We start from the raw sequence: 22,422 nt of genomic DNA on the forward strand, positions 1-22,422 counted from the left end.
TGTCAAAGAGTGAATTTTAATCAAAATTTCCTTTTCAGTTGAGGTATAATGACGGGAACTCACTTTTACTCATGCGGTGAAAAAAAATTTAAAGCACAATGCCTGAAGTTGAATGGCCGTGCGAAGTAACGGCAAAAAAAATGACGGAAGCATTCATTTGGTACCACAACGAGATCATTTCTAGCAATGTTTTCTCTTGGCTCGGCAGTAGTGCTCTTGTTTAGAAGATATTTTGGCCTGACCCATCCACGCATAAGCTTATTGAAGGGCAAGAAAAATCAACCAAAACAGATATACATCTGAACCGCTGTTCCTTACGAACAGTTAAAGAACGAAAACAAACTTGTATCATTTAAGAGACGTATCTCAAGCCGTCCTTTTCGCATCAGAAGTTTACGTAGTAGCTCTCGTAAGCTGCCATTCTTTCATTATTGCAGCAGCTGTTATTGTTTCAGGGCTAGAGGCATTGTTTCTGTTGTTTGTTTTATTATTGTCTCAAAGGCTATCACGCCATTTATGTCAAAACTTACAAGAGCTGCTTCCTGGCCCTTTCACATTGAGGTCCACCCAATCGTAATTACTTTTACAAGTTTTTTGGTTTTCTACCTCATTTGACTTATGTCCGTGTTTTAAATCTTCGTTCAAGGCCGGCTCGAAAATACTAGTTCTCTTGAATTTCCGCCTCCAAAATGGTCCCCCTAACTGCTTTGTCTAATACTGAAGATAACGCTTAGTTTATTCTTTCAATATTTTATTAACACGGGCTTGGGGGACAGAATAAGAAATAATTTAGTGGCGCAGAGAATATCGTTAGAGGAGCATCGTCTGCCATATTGTTTCCTTAAGCGAATGGCAAATAGATTCGATCAACCTTTTTTATAGACGTGGGACAATTATTGGACTCGCTAACGCCTCGGAGACGCATCATCGTCTATCTAGTCGATACAATCTTATAATTGTCCACGCTCTTGAGTCATAAATCGTGGAATAGTTTCTGTGTCCCTTCGGTTGCCAGGCAGCAACATGATGAAAATTCCGCATTTGATGGTTTTTGGGTTGGTCAGCCATAAATTTGGACTTGTCCCGGCTATTAAAGGTTAGTATAGTTGCTTATTTACGCTCTTTTTGTTATAAGAATATTGTTTTTTCGGCCCAGGTTGAATATTCTTACTTTTCTGCCGATTTTAGGCTAAAAATATTCTTGTGAATATTCTTAGATTATAAGCCATTATAGCGTAAGACATTTGTGTGTTCGAGTGTATTTGGTGTCCGGGTGGTGCTAAAGTAGGTTTAGAGCCAGCATGCTATTATGACCTTTTTTTTTTTTTCTGTTTATCTATTTATTTTAAGCATTCAATGACTGACCCTTGGGGAAACAGCTTTGTTATCCCTGGACCCTCAATTAAACTCATTGTTTCCGTTGGGGCCAGTCATTAAGTGTTTTATTAAACTTTCAGACTTAAGATAAAACCAGACTGCAAAAAAAAATTATGCTTGACGCCACGTGGCACACAAATTTACCGTGGTTTCCAAGGTGTACGCCCTGATCACGTGCAAGTCGAAAATTCAAGTTGTTGTTTCCCTAGGGAGTTAGTGAGTTTTGACCCATGACACGTGATTCGTTCACCTCAAATCAGAAAACGCATTTAAGTTGGGAGGTAGAACAAATTTATTTGTTCATTTATTTATTTTTTGACTTTCTGTGTGTAGACCGCGTTAAAAGTCGATCATATAAGATTTGAAAAGAATATATTTTCCCTTTCATCCTTCTCATAGGCATGGGCGGCATGTATTCCTATTACATATGACTGATACATATTAATGCATCATTGCAATGAGCGCGCATCTCTTTACTATTTCCATTGGCAGGTCGACACGAAGCCCACATTTACTGCCTGGATTGCTTTGGAGAAGGGGAGAGTGCACAGAATACTCAATAAAGTTGTGACAAAAACATCGTTTCCGAGGATTGCGGGGAAGAAAAATGGGTGCGTGGAGTGGAAAGTTTCCAGACAGAGGACGGTTTTGAATTTAATCGTGGATGTTAGACCAAAGAGGAATATAAAGAATACGCAACTGAAGGTGCACCCAGCGCTAAGGAAACTTGTGTTGTAGCAATGTGTGATACCACCACTTGTAGTCCTGATGAACTGCCTGTAACTGGTGGTAATTTTAACGGCAAATATTTCTTTGGAAAGTACTTGTTATAACAGAGGAAGTAAAATTGCTGAACGCTAAACAATTTTTTCCGTTTATTTAGCTTGAATCTTCCAACTTTATTATAAGGTACGAAAACGTGAGGCCCTTTTAGAACTGTTACTTATCTTCAGTAGTTCCACAATCATTGCATGAGAGTAAAACACAAAATGATATCAATAGAAATTCAAACAACGTACACAAAATACGTTACACGACACATGACAATGTAACCATGTTACAACCACTAAATTCCGAGGACATTCGCTTCTAGGCGTTCTCTAAGAAATACTTATTCTTTTCACTTTTGAATATTTAATTTGAATACTCTTATTTTCTGAAATGACTAAAATGTTGTTATTTCCTGAATTTACTATTAATTTGTGATAACTTCTAAGATTCTCAAAACCGTGCTATAAAGTAATATGTTTAAGTCTGTAAGATAAAATAGTAGACTCGAATATTGCGGGATTCATTTTTAAAATTAAGTTTGCAAAAGCCTTTACGATACACAATGATACGACTCAGATGCTGTATAATCAGAAGAAAAGCATTTTCCTGCAAACTCAATGTTGGCCACTTAGCTATGTACACTAAAAAAGCTAATAGTATTAAGTAGTCTCGTAATAACAAGTCAAAAGAGTCCTCCCATCAGTATTGATAGACGTGCTGAACAACCTAAAAGGTAAGACAAAGCAACACTGTTAGCTCCTATTGATTGGAACCTTTGATCACTTTATTAACCTTCTCTGAAGCTATTGATAATTTCATTTCCTTGCAGGAACAAAGAAGAGCGTCATGGCAACCACAAACGTGCAACGCAAGTATTGTAGTATTTTACATAATAAGTTTGCACTTTTGAAACACGTTTTACGTATCGTGTAAATTAATTCGGTCATCTCAGATTTTCAAGAAGTGCCAAAGTATTGTGATTTGTGCGTGACAAAGGAAACTGCACCAAGTCGAAACTTCAATAATATTACTTAATTTCCGATTGTATCATCTCGACATTTAACAAACACTTAATTACCTTTAGATATATTGAAGTTCATCTAATCGCCTTTAACAAAGTCCAAGGTAACATCATCACCGATGAGTACAAATGGAGCCCAGTGCTTCACTTCGCTAAATTTCTCAGACTCTCTCAGACACCTCATGGCGCGGTTCAGAGATTCACTGGAACTTCTTCCTTCCGCTAGGTGAAGGTAGAAACTCTTCATGAACTCCAGAGTGGCTTCGTCGTCAATTGCCCACAGGGACACAAGAACAGAACGAGCACCGGCACCCAAGAAGGCTCGTGCAATGCCAACCACACCCTCAGCCTTAATCTCACCATGGCCACTATGGCAACAACTTAGCACAACCAGTCCTGCTCGCATTTGAACTCTCATCACATCACTCATTCTTAGCAGGAAGTCTTCTTCAACAAGGATATGGGATGCTAGCGTAGGGTTTGGTGCCAAAGCAATTTCTCCTGTTTCCATTCTACCATGTGCTGCAATGTGCACCAAAGCAACTGAGGAGAGTTTTCCCAACACTTGAGCTTTTGTTGCCTCTTTTCCAGTGAGGGGAATAGTGTTGAGTATTTCTCCAATCACCAGTACTTCCTTCTTTGCAAATGAAAGCTGTTCTAGCCTTAACCCATGATAACGAACTTGCTCTAAGCATGGATCACCCACAAGCAGCGCCCCAGACTTCTTGTGGTAATCTGGTAAACAATCTCTGATCAGTTTCAAACTATTCAATGACGGAATGACCCGGATTCTGAAAGACTCGCTTAAGTACTTTGAATTAGAATCCATGAATGCAGCATAAGGAGCCAAGCATAATGGACCTTCGGGAACAAATATCAGTTCATTGCCATTAATCAAGTCTTTGATGGGGCTAATGATAACGTCATACAGTGTTCTTAAAGGATTGGTATCTGAGTGTGTTGGTTGGGATATGATTTGATCCCTCTTCTTTAACAGGTATCCCCCGCTTTTCCTATCCAATGAACGATCTTCGCATCTCACACCATTACTGACACCAATTTTCTCACGAGCATTGTGAATTAAAGACTTCAACACTCTGCTCGCATTTTCCTTCGAATTATTATCACTGATTTGTTTTCTTCTTAATTGAACATCTTTTCCATTTTGAATAATCCAGAAAATTATTTCTCTTTCGTGAACTGCCATAAAGACTGTATCTGAAGGGAGGCAATTTAATGTGTCGCAAGTCATTTTTTGTCCATTATGTGGTGTTTTAGTTTCGTACTTTGAATTCATAAGATCTCTTAGAGCTTGTGCACGTCCTTGCTCAGCAGCAAACAAAGCCTCAACTACGTCACCTTGTTTTAAAATCAGGCGCCATAATCTGGTATAAACAACATTATGAACATTGCGGTAGCTAATTGTCCACTCATCTTTACCTTGCAGATTCTGCCTAAGATCATTGAACAATCGGACGCTAGAATGATAACAATCAAGGGCTTTCTTCAGAGAACATTGAGATTCAAAGCAAATACCAAGATTAGCATAGGAACTTGCTTCTCCAGCTCTGTCTCCCACCTCTTTGGATATTTTTAGATCTAGTTCATGGTACTCGATGGCTTTTTTGAAATCTCCCAGACGCCAATAAGCATTGCCAAGATTAGCATACGACCTTCCTTCTCCAGCCCTGTCTCCCACTTCTTTGGCAATTTTTAGATCTAGTTCATGGTACTCGATGGCTTTTTTGAAATATCCCAGACTGTGATAAGCATTGCCAAGATTAGCATACGACCTTCCTTCTCCAGCTTTGTCTCCCACTTCTTTGGCAATTTTTAGATCTAGTTCATGGTACTCGATGGCTTTTTTGAAATCTCCCAGACGCCAATAAGCATTGCCAAGATTAGCATACGACCTTCCTTCTCCAGCCCTGTCTCCCACTTCTTTGGCAATTTTTAGATCTAGTTCATGGTACTCGATGGCTTTTTTGAAATCTCCCAGACGCCAATAGGCATTGCCAAGATTAGCATACGACCTTCCTTCTCCAGCCCTGTCTCCCACTTCTTTGGCAATTTTTAGATGACGTTCATGGTACTCGATGGCTTTTTTGAAATCTCCCAGACTGTGATAAGCATTGCCAAGATTAGCATATGAGCTTCCTTCTCCAGCCCTGTCTCCCACTTCTTTGGCAATTTTTAGATGACGTTCATGGTACTCGATGGCTTTTTTGAAATCTCCCAGACTGTGATAAGCATTGCCAAGATTACCATTCGAGCTTCCTTCTCCAGCCCTGTCTCCTACTGCTTTGGCAATTTTTAGATGACGTTCATGGTACTCGATGGCTTTTTTGAAATCTCCCAGACGCCAATAAGCATTGCCAAGATTAGCATACGACCTTCCTTCTCCAGCCCTGTCTCCCACTTCTTTGGCAATTTTTAGATCTAGTTCATGGTACTCGATGGCTTTTTTGAAATATCCCAGACTGTGATAAGCATTGCCAAGATTAGCATACGACCTTCCTTCTCCAGCTTTGTCTCCTACTTCTTTGGCAATTTTTAGATCTAGTTCATGGTGCTCGATGGCTTTTTTGAAATCTCCCAGACGCCAATAAGCATTGCCAAGATTAGCATACGACCTTCCTTCTCCAGCCCTGTCTCCCACTTCTTTGGCAATTTTTAGATCTAGTTCATGGTACTCGATGGCTTTTTTGAAATCTCCCAGACGCCAATAAGCATTGCCAAGATTACCGTACGAGCTTCCTTCTCCAGCCCTGTCTCCCACTTCTTTGGCAATTTTTAGATGACGTTCATGGTACTCGATGGCTTTTTTGAAATCTCCCAGATGGTAATAGGCGCTGCCAAGATTACCATAGGAGCGTCCTTCTCCAGCCCTGTCTCCAACTTCTTTGGGAACGTTGATGTAACAGGTTTCTTCTTCTGTGTTAGCTTTCATATCTTTGGTAGTATTCGGTAAAGTGGTGGTATTTTTCTATGAGACAAAAACTTATGTCATTTAATGACGAAAGCATGAATATTTAGCCAAAAAGTGTACAAAGTGCTAAATTCAGGATTTATATAGCTGAAAGTATCGATACCGTTTTAAAACAACGCTTTGGTGGTTAAACAGGTCTAGCCTGAACCAATGAACCGGTGAAAGTCTTGGGAATCTTTATTTCGTGTGATAGTATGGGCAATGAACGGAAGAACTTTACTAAGAAAGCGAATAATCTTAAGACAAAACTTGCAGCGTGGCGTTTGCGTAAACGTTCTCTGTTTGGGAGTGTCTCAAATTGTTTACTCAGCTTCGATGGATGACACTCCAAACAAATATACATCTCTAACCCAGTCGCTACCTTTCCAATTCTTATGGAAAAACAAACCAGATAAAAACAACAGAGAAGTTTTATATGAGGATTATGGCGATGGTGGTTTGCGGTTGAAATTAAGTCCCTGCGCTTAACGTGGACGCTTAACTGATGACGAAGAAGATGATACTTGGTCAGCAATTCCAAAATTTTATTTTATAAAATATGGGTTTTTTTAATTTTCTCTGATGCTCCAACTATGATAAGAAATTTCTAAAGGATTCAGACATACCATCCTTCTACAAGGATATCTTGTTTTCTTTCCTGGACCTAACAAGTCTTTAAAACTCTCAGGATGAACAAGAGATGATTCTCTTTAATAATAAAGAAATCCTCATTAACGGGAGGACCGTTTTTTACCACAATTCCGTTGAAATGGGTGTCTTTACGCTGCATGATGTAATTGACGCCCACAGTAGTTTTTTACCAATTGAACTGTTCCAACAGCGTTATGGAATTAATTGTAATTTTTTCAAATATTTGCAAGTAATCTCTGCGTTCCCGAGCGTCTTACGGAAAAACGCCAAGGAGCGTGCTAAGCCTAATGTGAATTTTTTATTCGGCAGTACGTTATTTCAATTATCCTCGGTCTTAACCATCAACTTCTTGAAACTTAGCTGTAAAGACTATTATTGGCTTTTTCTCAATGAACGGAAGCCTCAGGCCACTGGTCCAATAAAATGGGACCGCAACTTTGCTCCGACGGCTTTGCCATGGAACCAAATCTTTAATAGAGTGAAGGCTATTTGTAGAGAGAATCAACTGAGAGAATTTTACTTTAAACTAATTGATCGCATTGTCGTTACGAAGAAAGAGCTTAGTCTCTATGGAATTACAGACAATAATAGATGTTTCTACTGTGGTGAGCCTGACTCAGTTCTTCAAACATTTCAAAACTGTAGTACAACAACTTCTTTTCACAATCGGCTGTTGAACTAGTTCAATGAGATGCATAACAACTCAATATTCCCGGCAAACTACGTATTATTGCTTGGTATGGTGTGTGGGAAGGGTAATAACAATGTTAGAAAATTTAATCTATGTTTATTATATGCTAAATATTATCTACATTATCTACATTATCTACATTATTAAGGTAAATGAGAGGAATCTTGACTGGATTGAATTTACTACAAAAGTAAATTGCAAGTTAAGAATAGAAAATCAAGTTTCTGGTATTCTTTTATGATGTTTCTTCGCATTTTGTCCTGTTAATGCTTTTAAAAGGCATTAGATTGATAAAAGGGCATGCCATTTTAAAGATAAGGGTAATTTGCAATTTGAAAAATACATGTATTGCCGTTACGAATGTAAAGTTCCTTAAAATAATTGTTAAAAGTAAGTAGGGTGAAGAAGCTGTCTTGTACTGCAAGTCGTGTTTATAGCTCTGTTGCATTGTAAGTAGTGTACGTAGCTTTTGTTATTGTTTTAGTGTAAAGTAGCAGCAAAAGTATCTTAAAGTGTAAGCAAACATAATAAAATAAATCCATAAAAAAACCCAAAGTATATTAATTTTGCCCTTGGATTGCGATGGCTTTGTTTGAAGTCTAATGTTAGAATTACAAAAATATAATTATGCTGACAATTATTCCAGGGCGCTGCCAATCAATATACCCTTCTTCTGGATAAGAGTGGCTGGTTATAATATTAATAATCTTAATGTTTTACTTCCTTAACATAGAGGAGAGAAGTCAAAATGCCTTGGTTTTGCTGAATGCGGCCTTTGTATAGTTTAACAATATAGTTACATAAAGAGTCAAAAAGTTGTAAATAGTAAACACAAGGTAAGATAACATATACATGTACTCGTTACAAGATAAAATAAAAATATAAAACCACCCCTCTCCCCTAATCACTGATGAACTGGCCCTTAACCCGAAGCGCACTATTTTTTGTATCAATAAAATGGGGGCAAGGGGTGGTCTCAATTTTTAATTTAAATTGTCCAACATTGTAAGTGTTGAAGTAGTTTGATTAGCAATGGTCGCTCCCAGTAGAAACCATGCCTTGTCGTATTTCGGAACAGCGTGAAGAGAGGTGAAAATGTGATGCGGAGAGGAGTGTTTCCGAAGATCTTCATACACGTTATCGCTGGCAAATTGACGTAAAGATGAGCACGTACGTATCGCGGAATTGATAACTGCCGTAGTTTCCATTCTCTATCTCCTCAATACAGTAAAAAAAGATTGCGGACGGGAGATTAGCATAACGTGCTAGTGGTCGGACGTGTTTTTCGTTGCTCCTCGAAATGGCGGAGTAACAAGTGACCACGTTCCCGAAGCTAATCATTGAAATGCCTGAAGATAGTGGAAAACCTAATGAGGCCAAAGAAGGAAGAAGTAGGAAACGTCAAAGAGGAAGCAGCTCCAAAACGGACGAAGAAACTAACGATTCTGACATGATTTGCGGTCAACATGGCGACCAAGTTGACCAAGACGACGACCAGACAAGCGCTGTTCGCTTTGAAGAAATTAATCAGAAGCTTGTCAAGCTCTTGACTCTTTGTCCTCTAATTGAAGACCTTAAGACCCAGTTAGCGAGGCTAAAGGAAGAAAATACAGAGCTAAAGAAATCATTACAATTGGCGACAGACGAAGTAAACGATTTGCGAAACAACCAGAATGAAATGAGAGCGAACTAAATAACTCCAGAGACATGCTGCAATATGTCCAGCAAGATCTCCAGATGCAGACCATACGCAACATTAAAATTGAAGCTCAGTCAAGACGAAGTAACATTAAATTCTTTGGAGTGCGAGAAGCAGAAGCTGAAAGTAACCCGTACGAAACAGAGAGGGTCGTAAAACTTCTTCTTGTCAACGAGCTCAAAATGCCGAAGGAAGACGTGGCGAATTTAAAATTCGAAAGAGTACACTGCATGCCAACTAAACGTTCAGCAAGGACACCAACGAATAGACCAAGACCTTTTATAGCCAAGCTTAAGCTGAGTTTTTACAAAGATAAGGGCCGTATATTTAAGCACGTGAAGAATATCGACCCTGAGTTAAAGATCGGCGTCGCAGATGACTATCCCAAGGAAATAGATGAATTGAGGAAGGCGCTACTACCAGTGCTAAGAAAGGCCAAGAGGGATAAGGCTTCAGCCTCGTTCAACGTGGACAGACTTGTAATTAATGGTCAAATTTACCGTGGACCTGAAACTGAGAAGTTTCCTTTCTATTCAAAAGTTTTGTCTTCGTAAAATCGCTATCTGATCTTATTTAAATCACAAGACAGCTTCGGGAATCCATCTTGCACGGTAAGCTGTCACATTTTCAAGGGAGTTTTTACATTTAGGTCATATGCATACTTGAGACTCCCTTGCCTCCTTTGCTAATTGTTAGTAAAGTAGTCAAAAGTGCCAGATTCTAACTTTGCCGTCGTTGATTGCTTTGCCCTAGAATTTCCTAAATTTTCGCGGCTTTAACTGTACAAATTTGATAAATTTATGCTGGCACCTTTTCATTTATTTGTGTTTAGGTTGGTTTTATTTTTCAGTATCGATTTTCGTTTACATATCGAGAACGAGTACCCAATTACGTTTAAAAGATTCCGTCTTACAGCCAACTACAGAAGATTTTATAATAATTTATATACCCAAATTCTAATGCTAGTTACACCGGTGCCTTTGTCACCACCGCAAAAATTCTCCAATTTTATTCAAACCAATTTATTAAGATTTGAATATGACAACCCCTTTTAAAGCATCTTTTTGCTCACTTAATGCCAGAGGTTTAAACCATGCACGAAAAAGACGACAGTTGTTTAGGTGGCTTCATAATTATAAATTTGACGTAATATTCCTACAAGAAACTTACTCAACACAAACTGTTGAAGCGATATGGAAATCTGAATGGGGAGGGAACATCATTTACAGTCACAGAACAAATCATTCAAAAGGTGTTGTAATTCTCTTTAACCCCAAACTGGATGTACGCATAGGGAGCTCTGAAGCTGACAAAAACGGGAGATATTTACTACTAGAAGCTTCCATATTTGAGTCTACATTTTTGTTTTGTAACATTTACAGCCCAAATGACAGTAACAGTCAAATCACATTCTTCTCAAAGCTCAGTGACAGTCTCAGGAGGCACGCTGATATGCAAATTGTTCTAGGAGGCGATTTCAATTGCGCTCTAGCACCTTTGGATAAAATTGGCAGAACTTCAACTGAGAGAAAAAAGACAGTAATTAGCAAAATCAAAAACTTGTGCACGAATTTTGACCTCCAAGATGTGTGGAGATCACAACACCCCAGAATATCACAATACACATGGCGCAATAACTCGTTGAAAGTGCAATGCAGGCTAGATTATTGGCTGGTTTCAAAAGAATTGTCAGCGCTTGCGACAGATTCGGGAATCGTCACCTCAACAATATCAGATCATTCTGCAATAACTCTTCACCTGCAATCAAAAGAGTATGTTCAACGAGGTCCAGGTTTTTGGAAGATAAATAACTCTCTTTTAAGTGATGAAAGGTTTGTACAGGATCTATCGAGTAAGATACCGGAGTTCAAGACAAAACAGGATTATTTGGATGACAAAGGCCTATACTGGGACATGATTAAAATGGAGGTGAGAGGTTTCTGTGTTCAATATACAAAACGAAAAAACAGGGAACGCCGCAATACCGAAAAGCACTTCCAACAACAAATTGATCATTTGATGAACCAGCTTAAGACTGACAGAACAAAAGAAAACATATCAAAATTTTACCGTCTCAGAGCAGAATATAATGCGATAGCTGAATACAGAACAAAAGGCGCTATAATAAGAAGCAGGACACGTTGGCATGAAAATGGCGAAAAAAACACTAACTATTTTCTGAATATGGAAAAAAGACAACATTGTAAATCTCACATTTCAAAGCTTAAAACAAACGACGATAAGGAGATCAACGATCCTAAAACAATCTTAGAACAAGGAAAAATGTTCTATAAAAACCTATATACTGCGGCGCACGGTAACGATTCGAATTATGAACTATTCTTTGAAAATTCAAATATTGCTAAACTCGATGCAACTCAACAAGAGGAACTTGAGCGTCCGCTTCTCAACGAGGAGTGCTTTCTCATATTAAAACAGTGTTCCAAAAATAAAACCCCAGGAACAGATGGCCTTTCTGTAGAATTTTATTTGCGGTTCTGGTCTTTGCTAGGAGAAGAAATGGTACAAAGTCTCAACTACGCATATGAACACGGACAACTGTACATAACGCAAAAACAGGGCATTATCAAGGTGATACCAAAAAAAAGGAAAGACAAGTCAGTCATTCCTTGAAAACTGGAGACCCTTAAGCTTACTCAATGTTGATTACAAAATCGCTACCAAAGTTATAGCACACAGGATTTCAAGTGTTCTTCTAATCATTGTCAATGAAGACCAAACCGGATATGTCAAAGGCCGGTACATCGGTCAAAATATGAGGCTAATCACAGACATCATGAAGGTAACAGAACTAGAAAGTATACCTGGTTTGGCCATTTTTATTGATTTTAAAAAGCATTCGATACGGTGGATTGGAACTTCCTCTTCAGGGCGCTGCAAGGTTTTAACTTTGGCCCATGCATTCAAAAGTGGATTAGAACTTTTTACACCGATTGCTCCAGCTGTTTTATCAACAATGGATTCGCATCTGAGTTTTTCAAACTCGAAAGGGGTGTCCGTCAAGGTTGTCCGCTCTCAGGCTCTCTCTTTGTTCTATGCGCAGAAATTTTAGCTAACGCCATTAGAAATGACAACACCATCAAAGGAATAAAAATTCATGACAAAGAATTTAAATTGTCCCAGTACGCTGATGATACGACTGCCTTTGTTTCTGACACGAAATCTGCAACAAATTTATTCAAACTTTTGTCAAACTTTCAAGAATGTTCTGGCCTAGAAATAAATAAAAGTAAAACTGAAGGAATGTGGTTAGGCGCAAGCCGCAAAAACACAGCAAAAACCCTGGGAATTGCTTGGCCAGCTAACTCTATACTCGCACTAGGAATTAATTTCTCGTACAATGATGAAATTGTTGACAATAAGAATTTTGAACAGAAACTAATCAAAATGAAAAGCCTGCTTAACTTGTGGTATCCTAGAAACCTTACACTTTATGGTCGCATAACGATTCTAAAATCCTTAGCGATTTCCAAACTCGTTTATAATACATCTGTCCTAACTTTTCCAACAAAATTCATCGCCATGGTAAATCAAGCAATTACGCAATTTGTATGGAATAAGAAAGCTAAAAGTAAATACAGAACAATGATAGGGCCGAAAGAGCAGGGAGGGCTAGACATGCCGGATTTTCAAATAATCAACGAAGCGCTTAAAGTTGTTTGGGTAAGAAGATTAAGTGACAGCAATGGAACCGCAAGTTGGAGTCATATCCCTCTTTCCTATCTACAACCAGCTGGTGGTCTGTTTCTTCTGCAGTGTAATTTTGACTTAAAGCTACTTAAAGTTGATATACCGATTGATTTCTACAAAGAAGCTCTGTGCGCCTGGCAAAAAATTAACTGCAGTACTTCTAATACCAAAAAGCAGGTACTGAATGAAATAGTTTGGAACAATCATTACATAAAGATAGAAGGATATTCCATTTATTACAAAAAATGGCACGATGCTGGATTAACTAAAGTTGAAGACTTTTTTCAAGGCAACAGATTCCTAACTTTTGAGGAATTCCGTAGCAAGTTCAAAATTAACACAAACTTCTTAAACTATTTCGGTCTATGCCACGCAGTCCCTCAAAAATGGATCAATATTCTCAAAGGAAATGTTACTGAACCCTTGGAAAAACGTTCTGAGAAGGATAAGATATCTTTAGATAAACTCTCTTGCAGATCAGCAACTAAATTCTTTGTTAAGAGTAAATTCGTTACGCCTACAGCTGAACGAAGGATGAAAGAAACCAGTCTAAAAGAACATACAATACAACTCATTTATAGCCTTTCCTTAAATGTTACAAAAGACACTAGACTCGCCATTTTCCAATACAAAATAATTCATTACATTCCACCCACAAATTCGACACTTTTTAGAGATTCATTAAAGGAACATGATAAATGTCACCTCTGTGGAGAAAGACAAACGTTAACCCACCTTTTTGTTACCTGTTCTGAAGCTCAGCATTTTTGGTCTCTCTTTACTAATTGGTGGAGCTCCAAAAACGGGGATAGGATCACTCTCGATAAAAATGAAATAATATATGGCGTAACAGATAACTTCGCTCGTCGTCTTGGTTTAAACCTCTGCATTATTATAGCCAAATATTATTTATATACTGCCTCAAGAAAAGAAGAAGAGTTTTATTTCGATGCTTTCTTGGCGATGTCGACAAACAAAATTAAAATTGAGAAACACAAATCTAAGTCACAAATTAATATGTGAGAAAGCCTCCTATGGTAGCTAACCCCTCAGTTACATGAAAGATATTAACAAATTGTAATGTAAGATATTATTGTAATGTAAGTTATTAAAATCGTAAATAATGTTAGTAATGTAAGTTTTGTTATTATCGTTAAATTGTAAGTTATGTTGACATTGTAAGTAGTAGGTAATTTTTGTACGTAATGTAATGTAAGATAATGCAATAAAAAAAAAGTGTTGGGAACTAAAAAAAAAAAGAAAAAAAAAGATTGAGGACGATGTTTATTCATAGCGGAGCTCCGGCGGCCCGAAGGGCCGCCAAGCGGAGCCCCATACCCATATAGGGAAGAAAAGGAAACCCATGAATTGATTTTCTCGTGGTTATCATGGCTAGCGGTATTGCTCGTGGGCGCGTATGCGCGACGGCGACGACGACGACGATGACGGAGTCGCGCAAGATGGTGGCCATACTTCAGCTAATAGGTTGACAGAGACATGCACCCTCGGTTTGTAGCGGGAGAATGCCATTTTTCTTGGCGGGATTTTTAAAGAAAAACGATAGCGGAGGTTGATCTAATATTTTTAAGACAGGGTTGCACTGAAGCAAAAAACAGAGAGCAAGAACTAACAGGCAAAGAAGTAGCGAAGAAGATCGCGAAAAAGACTGAATGGGCCAGCGCTGGGGAAGGAGGCGAGACAGTACTGAACAATGCCGTGAATTATAGCTAGTCAAGGGCTAGAGAAAGGAGGTGAAATAATACCGAACAATGCCGTGAACCAAAGCTAACGAGGGCTATAGAAAGGAGGCGAAAGTACCCGACAAATTGATTCAGAAGACTGCCGAACTCCCCATGGCCAAGTTCAAAATTCGCGCGAACGTGATGCTGTGCAGCCATGCAAGAAAATTCCAAAGTCACCTGATTTGGTCAGGTGATGAACAAGAGAAATCAAACGTGCCCGAGTGTTTTAGGGAAATTACAAAACAGTAAACGTAGCGGAAAAAAGTGGTTGATTCGTTGATCTATCGAAAATATAACTTCAGTTCAGTCTTCACAACTTTTGCTGCAAGTTTCTGCCCGGAAGATTTACACTGGCCGAACTGAATTGCCAACTTGCGGTAAGTGACATTTGTTGTTGCGTTTGCTATGAAAATTAACTAGTTGCCTCGGTGATATAAGCTTATTTTCAATTGGAATCCATTAAAAGTCTTCCTTATTTGAAGCCATGCTGTAAGAGATTTTAAAAATTGCATCGTTTTAATTTCGCTCGTCTCTAAACAATAACACGTGGGTCGCTTTGGAGGTTGCTGTAAGTTGTAAACAAATTAATTTTTCTGTCGATTTTCGTCGTCAACTTAAGCTTATAACCTCACGTCTAAAAATAAGCTTAGCCAAAACCGTACTTGTAAACACGGCCGGGCGAGTTTTGAAATTTTCTCTGAGTTAGTTAGCACTGCCGCTTCGTAGACTGCTAAAATTTCTTCTTCTGTTGTTGAAAACCAAGGAAGGTCTACAAACCATTTTAAGCCGAAGCGAACAGGATTTGCTAAATTTAATTTTGTTCCTATGTGAATATTTGCATATTGTGATTACGAAGTATGGAGATTTCCTCGTTTCGTTAGTTCAATTTATTCGGTTTGGCGAAATGCTTTTGTGAATTCCGAGGTTAATTTGGTTGAAGACTGGTAAAGCTACTGCCAATAAAATGACTGCAAAGCTAAATTAAGCCGTCGGCAAAAATACAGACTCTCAGTAATATTCAAATTTAAGCGTGAATGATTTTTAAAATTTAACACCGCAAGCTTAAACGAATTTTCTTTATCCTCTCTTTTATTCGGTCACCTTTCATTGAGAAGGGATTTGCTGTTGATACTCGAGCTCAGATGTAGTGATATGCATCTTGTGTTTGTAATGTAGATTTCCTCGTTTTATTTTGTTGTCTGTCCAATTAGTTCGGTTTGGTGAAATGCTTATATAGTCCAAAATGTCGAGTAGACGATTATGCATGGCAATCCTGTCTGCAAATAAAGCTCTGCTTTGATTTTGATTGGCTATTTCATTTTATTTGTGCCATTGCTTTTGGTTGGGGGTACATGGACCCTATTTTCTTAACAAGAGGTTATTCCCCAATGCGGTATTTACACTTAATATGGAAATGTTCCTAAAAAGTGACATGGTACTAATTAACTCAGTAAATTGAACAGTGTAATAGAAGTTCTTGCCCTGACCATTTCTCGGTAATAAGAATAACTTTTACATACATATATACACAGTTTAGTTGGAGAGAGCATTCTCCTATCTCCACTCTCTCTCTCTCTACTCTCTTCTTCACACTAATTTTTTATTAACTAACTTATTTAATGAATGTCACTGACTGTTTTCTTTGTTGTTCATGCATACTTTTTTGCTCGTCGAAGAAAGTTTCAGTTTCTTCCTGGCTGTACAGTTTCCTTTCTCCTGTCCTGTACCAATTCGTTTGTGATATAACTTTGTGAATTCTCTATTCTCCTTAAATTTTATCTCATCGGGTTGATAGAATGCACTCTCAGAGTGTTCCATCATTGTCTTTGGTTGCTACAATTTTCCGGAAAAAAGCAATAGTTTTCTTAATTTCCTTTTACTTTGTGTTAGGACTTTTTAGCATGCCTGTAATTGGCCCATGGGCATTACGGGAGAATAATTTTCAAGTAAAGAATTACATTCGTTTTAGTGTTGAGTATTTTAAATTGTTATGAATTAGGCATTTCTTTTTATTTTTTATTTTTTATATTTTTTATTTTAGTTGCACGCAATGTTTTATGATTTTACTGAGGTATACCATGTAAATGTAAGTAATGCACTGGAATTGGCCAATCAGAGTGTGCATTATATCGGCGTTAAACACAAACCATATATAATAAATGACTTGTATGTAAATGATATTTTTATTACAGAGAACTGGACAGGGCAAGAACTTCTTCTTTTGTGAATTTATATATTAATTCCTCTCAGTGCTGTCAAAATGTCTCAGGAACCTTCATTTCTGATAATCTATTATTTTCCACCATACCTACAGCACAGAAGCTCACCAAATCCTAACTGATAGCTAACATGTGTGTATCTCTAGCCTTTGCTGTGTGCTACATGTATATTCTGTTATCCTGCCTTAACTGCTAGAAACAATTTTGACAGAGCTGTTGCAACAGTTTCACTTAAATTGAATTCCAGTAACAGCGCTACATGTAGCAGTGTTATTGAGTATGAACTTTATGGAGGATTTTAAATTTTTATTTTTTTATGATTACAGACGGCAACAAAATATACATGTGTATACATAACCTGATGTTGGTGTTGGTTACAAACCGTAGTTCATAATGGTCATCCTATTACAGGTAAGGGAGAAAAAGTTCAGAGAGTTTAGAACATTTCTTCCCCCAGCACACCTTCTGTCTATAGGTGCAATAATTGAGAGGTTATATATTTATACGAAGAGTAATGTAAAGTTACTGTATAAACTTAGCATTAAAATCTGACATTTGATAAAATTAGTCACGATTTAATTGTTATCACTCCCTGTGAATTCATAGAGATTCCAGAGGCAAATTATCACCTAATGTGGAAGTCCAGTCTTCAAGTGAGGGAAAATGACTCAAAAGAGTTACAATGAAAGTAAAAAGAATTGTGAATGTTGATATGGTGTACATTATACATCATGTAAAGGTATTTGGTGAGTGCCAAAGGCATAACATTTCATTTATTGCTTTTTCAGGACAAATTATATAACAGTGACGTTTTAAAAGGTGTGATCAGAAAAATAATGAGTACATTGTCCAGGCAGCACCAGTTTATGGACGGCATATGCAGACGGTAAGAGGAACTGTAAACACTACCACGTAAGTTAGTTTTATGCTTATGACTTCTTGTTCTTGGCTTTTGCGTCATTTCATCACAAGAATAGGTAATGAAAGATGCAATAGTCGTTGCAATATATTTTTGAAGGAAAACTTATAAGTCTGCGTACGCTGGATAACAGCCATGTGTAAACTGAATGTGAAGCAAATACTCTGTTAAAGATGGGGCAACCCTAAAACCCAGAAACTGGAATCCAGAATCTGGAACCAAAAACCGGAATCCAGAAACTGGAAACTGGAATCTGCAAATCAAAGAAAATAAGTTCTTCAAATACACGAAAATTGTTTTGCTTAGCTTTTCGACTGTAAAAGGTAAGCTGCCAAGTAAAAAGGACCTCAAACTTAACCTTTTTTGAAACAAAAATTCCCCGTCTGTTGAAATCATGCAACTGTTATTTTTAGTGAGGGCTATGACTATTAGAATCTCAGTAAAGTGCATCTTAATTTTATTCCAAGCACCTCGAGAGTGTCTAAAATAAGCTTGCTGGTAATTGCCATTTTGTTTAATAAGTGATCTTCAATTTACCGGGAGTATAAATTTATCCTTTATGTCTAGTAGATACTGAACAAGATAGAAAATGTCATAGAGAACAGGATATCCGTCAATGGCAGCCCCCTGTACATTGACAGTCACGCCCCCCACTTTCGAAGTCCAAAGGCTAACCCATCTGGTCTAAATATGAAATTTGATTTTTCCAACAGATACGAGACCAATTCCAGATTAACACAATTTCCACACTGATACTGTGACAAATCAGCCTTTCATATTCTTGGCGGCCATCATATTAAAACAATTTGTAGAAATGTTGCACACTTACTTCCGTCTGCTTCTCACTTGCTAACAGATCAGACCACATGTTGTTAAAAGATGCTAAAAGACTGCCAGAAACTCACTGCAATAGCCTATAATAGCTTGTTGTTAATGTGCTGCTCACCAGTCTTCTCAGAGCAACTTGATCTAGACAAGAAGCGGGCTCTCACTAGGGCCAGCTTCAACAAAAGATGGGTTTTGGGCTGGGGGCGTGTTTGGGCTGGGGGCGTGAGTGGCAAAGCCGCATGAAGGCTCTTGGTGACATGCCAATGCAGAAAAACACTAGACACCTATTTAGCCTGCTCAGACACTAGAGACAGATACTAGAGCCTGCTCGCAGGCTATGAGTAACTCTATCCACCCAGAAAATCAGTAACCCTGACTGAATAGTGATGTACCCAATGGATAGCTTTATGCAGCTTTTGAACAACCGGGCCAGATATATAGCTAAGGGTTGTTCACAACTAGTCAATAATTTTTTAGCAATTACAGTTCGTGGCTGAAGTAAAGCCAAGAAAATAAATAACAACAAAATAATTTTTGGTCATATTTATTTATTAGACATTGCTGAAGTGAATTATTTCTATCATCATTCATAATATCTGGATTCCAGATTCTGGTTTTTGGTTCCGGATTCCGGATTCCAGATTCTGGATTCCGGATTTCGGTTTCCAAATTCAGTGTTTTAGGGTTGCCCCAGATGATGTACGTGTATATGTTAATCTTGAATAATCTGAAATTTCAGAGAGTTTAAAAATATCATATCATATCTGTGATGGTTCTGAGGTGGAGGGCTGTTACATGTACAAGTAAATGTCTCATGCATGATTTTTCACTCGTTATGATTCAGATGCAAATAGTTTCTGTATCTGTTGATGTGCAACAATCTACACCAATATTTCAACCTAATAATGTACAGTGTATATTAATTAACCAAATTATGCTGTTCTTAGTTGACCAGTCCTACTACATAGTAATGTGATGTTGAAGGGCACAAATTTAAAAACATGTGTGAACTGGCCAGACAGTGTAGATTACAAAATTCTCTGAAAGGTGAGATGTTTCTTAAACATTATGTTGTAATTAATGATTTCTCAGACATTGTTTTCTTCAAGAAAAGATTCATACCCCACATGGAGGTTTTTTCTCTATTAGAGCTCTTGATTCCTGATACTTTAATTTGGAATTTCTAAAGAGTGGCCATGAATGGGTGTTGGGTGTGAATATCTTCTGGAACTGCACATTCATTCATTGAGTAAGCAAGAACATCAGTATTTATCCTGACAAACTCTGATTTTCTTCTGGAAGCTGAACTCATATACAGTTGTGCAGTTATATGTACAACCAAACATTGTAACCCTCAATGTTCCAGTTTCTTGTTTGAAGCAAATTGCATTTGCTCTTGAAAGCAAGTGGCGAAGTTCATAACAGTTATGTAAGTTTGCTTTGTATTTCAGGGCAGAACCTGCCACAGTGAAAGTTGGAGTACCAACCCCTAGCATTTGATTCACTACTAACACTCAGTAAACAACTAACAATGAAGTACACTGTATATCAAAGAAAGGAATTACATGCCTGTTCCTGTCAGTCAATATATGAACAGTTTACAGATGGGGAGCCTGTATTAAAACATCAAAGATTTTCAAAGCAACCATGTCCTGGTGAGATATTTCTGAGGAAATATAAATTTAAGGTCCTTATGATTGCTTATAGGCATTGATTTTTATTGTAAACAATATCTTACTGAGTGTATTTTTCTTGTGTGTTAATTGTTGTAGAACAGAGAGATCACTGTTATGACAGAGATGTTAATTTGTGAAAAGTTCTATAAACAAATGCATCTGGGAACAAATTAATTTATCATGGATACAGCTTCTGAGAGATCCCCAATATTAATGGAACATACACTGTTCATACATGTAAAAGAGTTCAGTAATTCATTACTTATGATTGTAATGCTTTGTTTGGTTTCTCTGTATTTACAGACAACTTGATGGGATTATAGATTCTGCACCAAGTTCATTGAATAAACTGACTTGGAGGTTCAGTTCTGCAAATAAACCCATCCTGTTTGTAGTAATATCATAGCTGCAACATTGTGACAGATACACTGCATTACATTATTAAGAAACACATATTAACTAATTATTTTTAAGTGCCTTTTAAATTAATCAGTTTTTCTTAGAGATAATTTACTCATGGTTTCAATAATTGGCTTTTTGGCTTTAAAATGATATTTATTGAGCTTTTAAATCAATTTTGTGATAATCTGCATTGGACATGGCATAAATTGATATTTTGCCAACACGAAATGGAGAACTGGGTCTAAAGCAAAGTTGCAGGATTAGCATTTTTGTAGAAAGAAAGGGTTGAGAAATTTGTGACATTCTACAGACAGCCTTGCCATTCGCAATGTCCGATAAGGTTAATTTGTTCCATTCTGTTGTAGAAATAGTGTTCTGTAATTTATAAATTATTTCAATCTGTTGTTTAAATGATTGCCTTATAACCCCATGTCTGGCTTTGGTGCATGTAGGATATTGATGCATTTTTTAGCCATTTTGCTGTAAATTATCTTAATTGATGTGTCAATCAAAACATATCTTGGATATGCTGGGCTCTTCTGACAAATGTACCTATGCCTGATAACCTTGGAGTGCATTTGGTTGTGTAGTGCAGACAAAATATATGTACATAATATAACTTCCTCTTAGCTTACTGATAATTCTTGGTATAATTTAATCATAGCAAAATTAATTAATGGAACCCAATAACAGCTCTTGTAGTCCACAACGCCAGTCGAGAAAAAGAACAAATCACATTGAAATTGAATAATAAAATTATTATTAGAAGCCTATGCAAGTATTCATGATCAGCAAAAATATATATATATATATATATATATATCGTAATTACCATTCATGCGAGGGTGATTTTGCTTATTGCAAACCCTTCCAGCAGGAGGAGACTCCATACAATAGTGAAGATGGCTAAATGTATCTTTGGGGACAAGTTAGAAAACAAAACTTTCCAACTTTTCACACATGTATACTGTTTTGGTATTTTTGTGAGATTTCATTTGGTAGAGATTCAGGGACTGAGTATATTGTAACCACTGCATTTCAATCAGTCCCCACAACAAAAAAATGTGTAAACCTCTTTTGTGTGGGAGTCATGTTAACTAAGGAAGAATATAATGATTAATAACAATGCCTTGTCTTTCTGAATAAGGTAGGAAAGAACAAGAAATGCCACCAAAAAGCACAGAAGACAGTTCTGTTCTGTGATCAAGAATTTTGGTGGCTTCCAAGAAATCCTTGAAATCATGGCTCTATATTTCATAATCACACCATCTTACACCTCGATCTGCTGATATAATACTAGTTCCGGCTGAAACTATTAAATCATTCGCAATTTACCTCATACATGTTGAATTATTTTCATTAGTAACAACATTCCGAAAAATAACTGAGGAGCTCCGCTTTTAGGCTGGCCTAAATCTATATATTATGCTTATGCTTTCAGCAGCGCGTTTTCATTTGATGTAAGGACAAGCATAAGTTCTCCTTTTTGCGTTTCCATTTGACAGTCACATCATGAGCTCGAGATTTCTATCACTTGCTAGATGACGAGGGCTCAGCTCCACTCAGCTATCACGCATACAAATCGAGAGCGAATAATCTAATTGTTTGAGTGTAAATTTACAAGTTGTTAAAAACTTTATCTAAGTTCTTTTCACGGACACTTCGAAAAGACAAAGAAGCGGCCGCCATTTTGTTAACAACCGCGGGCTACAAGAGTACTCGCACTCTACAATTAGATTATGAGCTC

The 22,422-nt window shown here is 37.5% G+C and overlaps 2 protein-coding genes and 2 long non-coding RNA genes across 11 annotated transcripts in view; 2 read left to right on the forward strand and 2 right to left on the reverse strand.

The window, feature by feature from the left end:
* LOC149117296 (uncharacterized) overlaps positions 1 to 22,422 on the reverse strand; it is a 138,634-nt gene that overhangs the window by 101,034 nt on the left and 15,178 nt on the right. The window lies entirely within an intron of this gene.
* Positions 1,316 to 22,422, reverse strand: part of LOC149117301 (uncharacterized) — a 36,289-nt gene continuing 15,182 nt past the window's right edge. For 4 of the 5 annotated variants that reach the window (XM_089282945.1, XM_089282948.1, XM_089282947.1 and 1 more), the window contains exon 9: positions 2,911 to 6,155. In XM_089282945.1, coding sequence (XP_089139071.1) covers positions 3,249 to 6,155 — 2,907 coding nt within the window. In that variant the 3' untranslated portion in view covers positions 2,911 to 3,248. Of the gene's footprint in view, positions 2,875 to 2,910; positions 6,156 to 22,422 lie in introns of those variants that run through there. The other variant, XM_089282946.1, reaches the window with a different exon arrangement.
* LOC149117302 (uncharacterized) lies at positions 14,808 to 19,601 on the forward strand. Of its 2 annotated transcripts, XR_016205624.1 has the most exons (4): positions 14,808 to 15,008; positions 17,177 to 17,261; positions 17,639 to 17,736; positions 19,545 to 19,601. It is a non-coding gene; the product is annotated as an uncharacterized LOC149117302 (long non-coding RNA). The 2 variants fall into 2 exon arrangements; XR_016205623.1 differs by lacking the exons at positions 17,639 to 17,736; positions 19,545 to 19,601 and having other exon boundaries at positions 17,177 to 17,514.
* On the forward strand, positions 19,599 to 21,448 carry LOC149117303 (uncharacterized). The gene is made up of 3 exons (XR_016205622.1): positions 19,599 to 19,644; positions 20,049 to 20,252; positions 20,577 to 21,448. It is a non-coding gene; the product is annotated as an uncharacterized LOC149117303 (long non-coding RNA).

The sequence above is a fragment of the Orbicella faveolata genome, unplaced genomic scaffold (assembly GCF_042242905.1).
Source record: "Orbicella faveolata isolate gen_17 unplaced genomic scaffold, um_ofav_v1 contig_12, whole genome shotgun sequence".
Taxonomy (NCBI): domain Eukaryota; kingdom Metazoa; phylum Cnidaria; class Anthozoa; order Scleractinia; family Merulinidae; genus Orbicella; species Orbicella faveolata.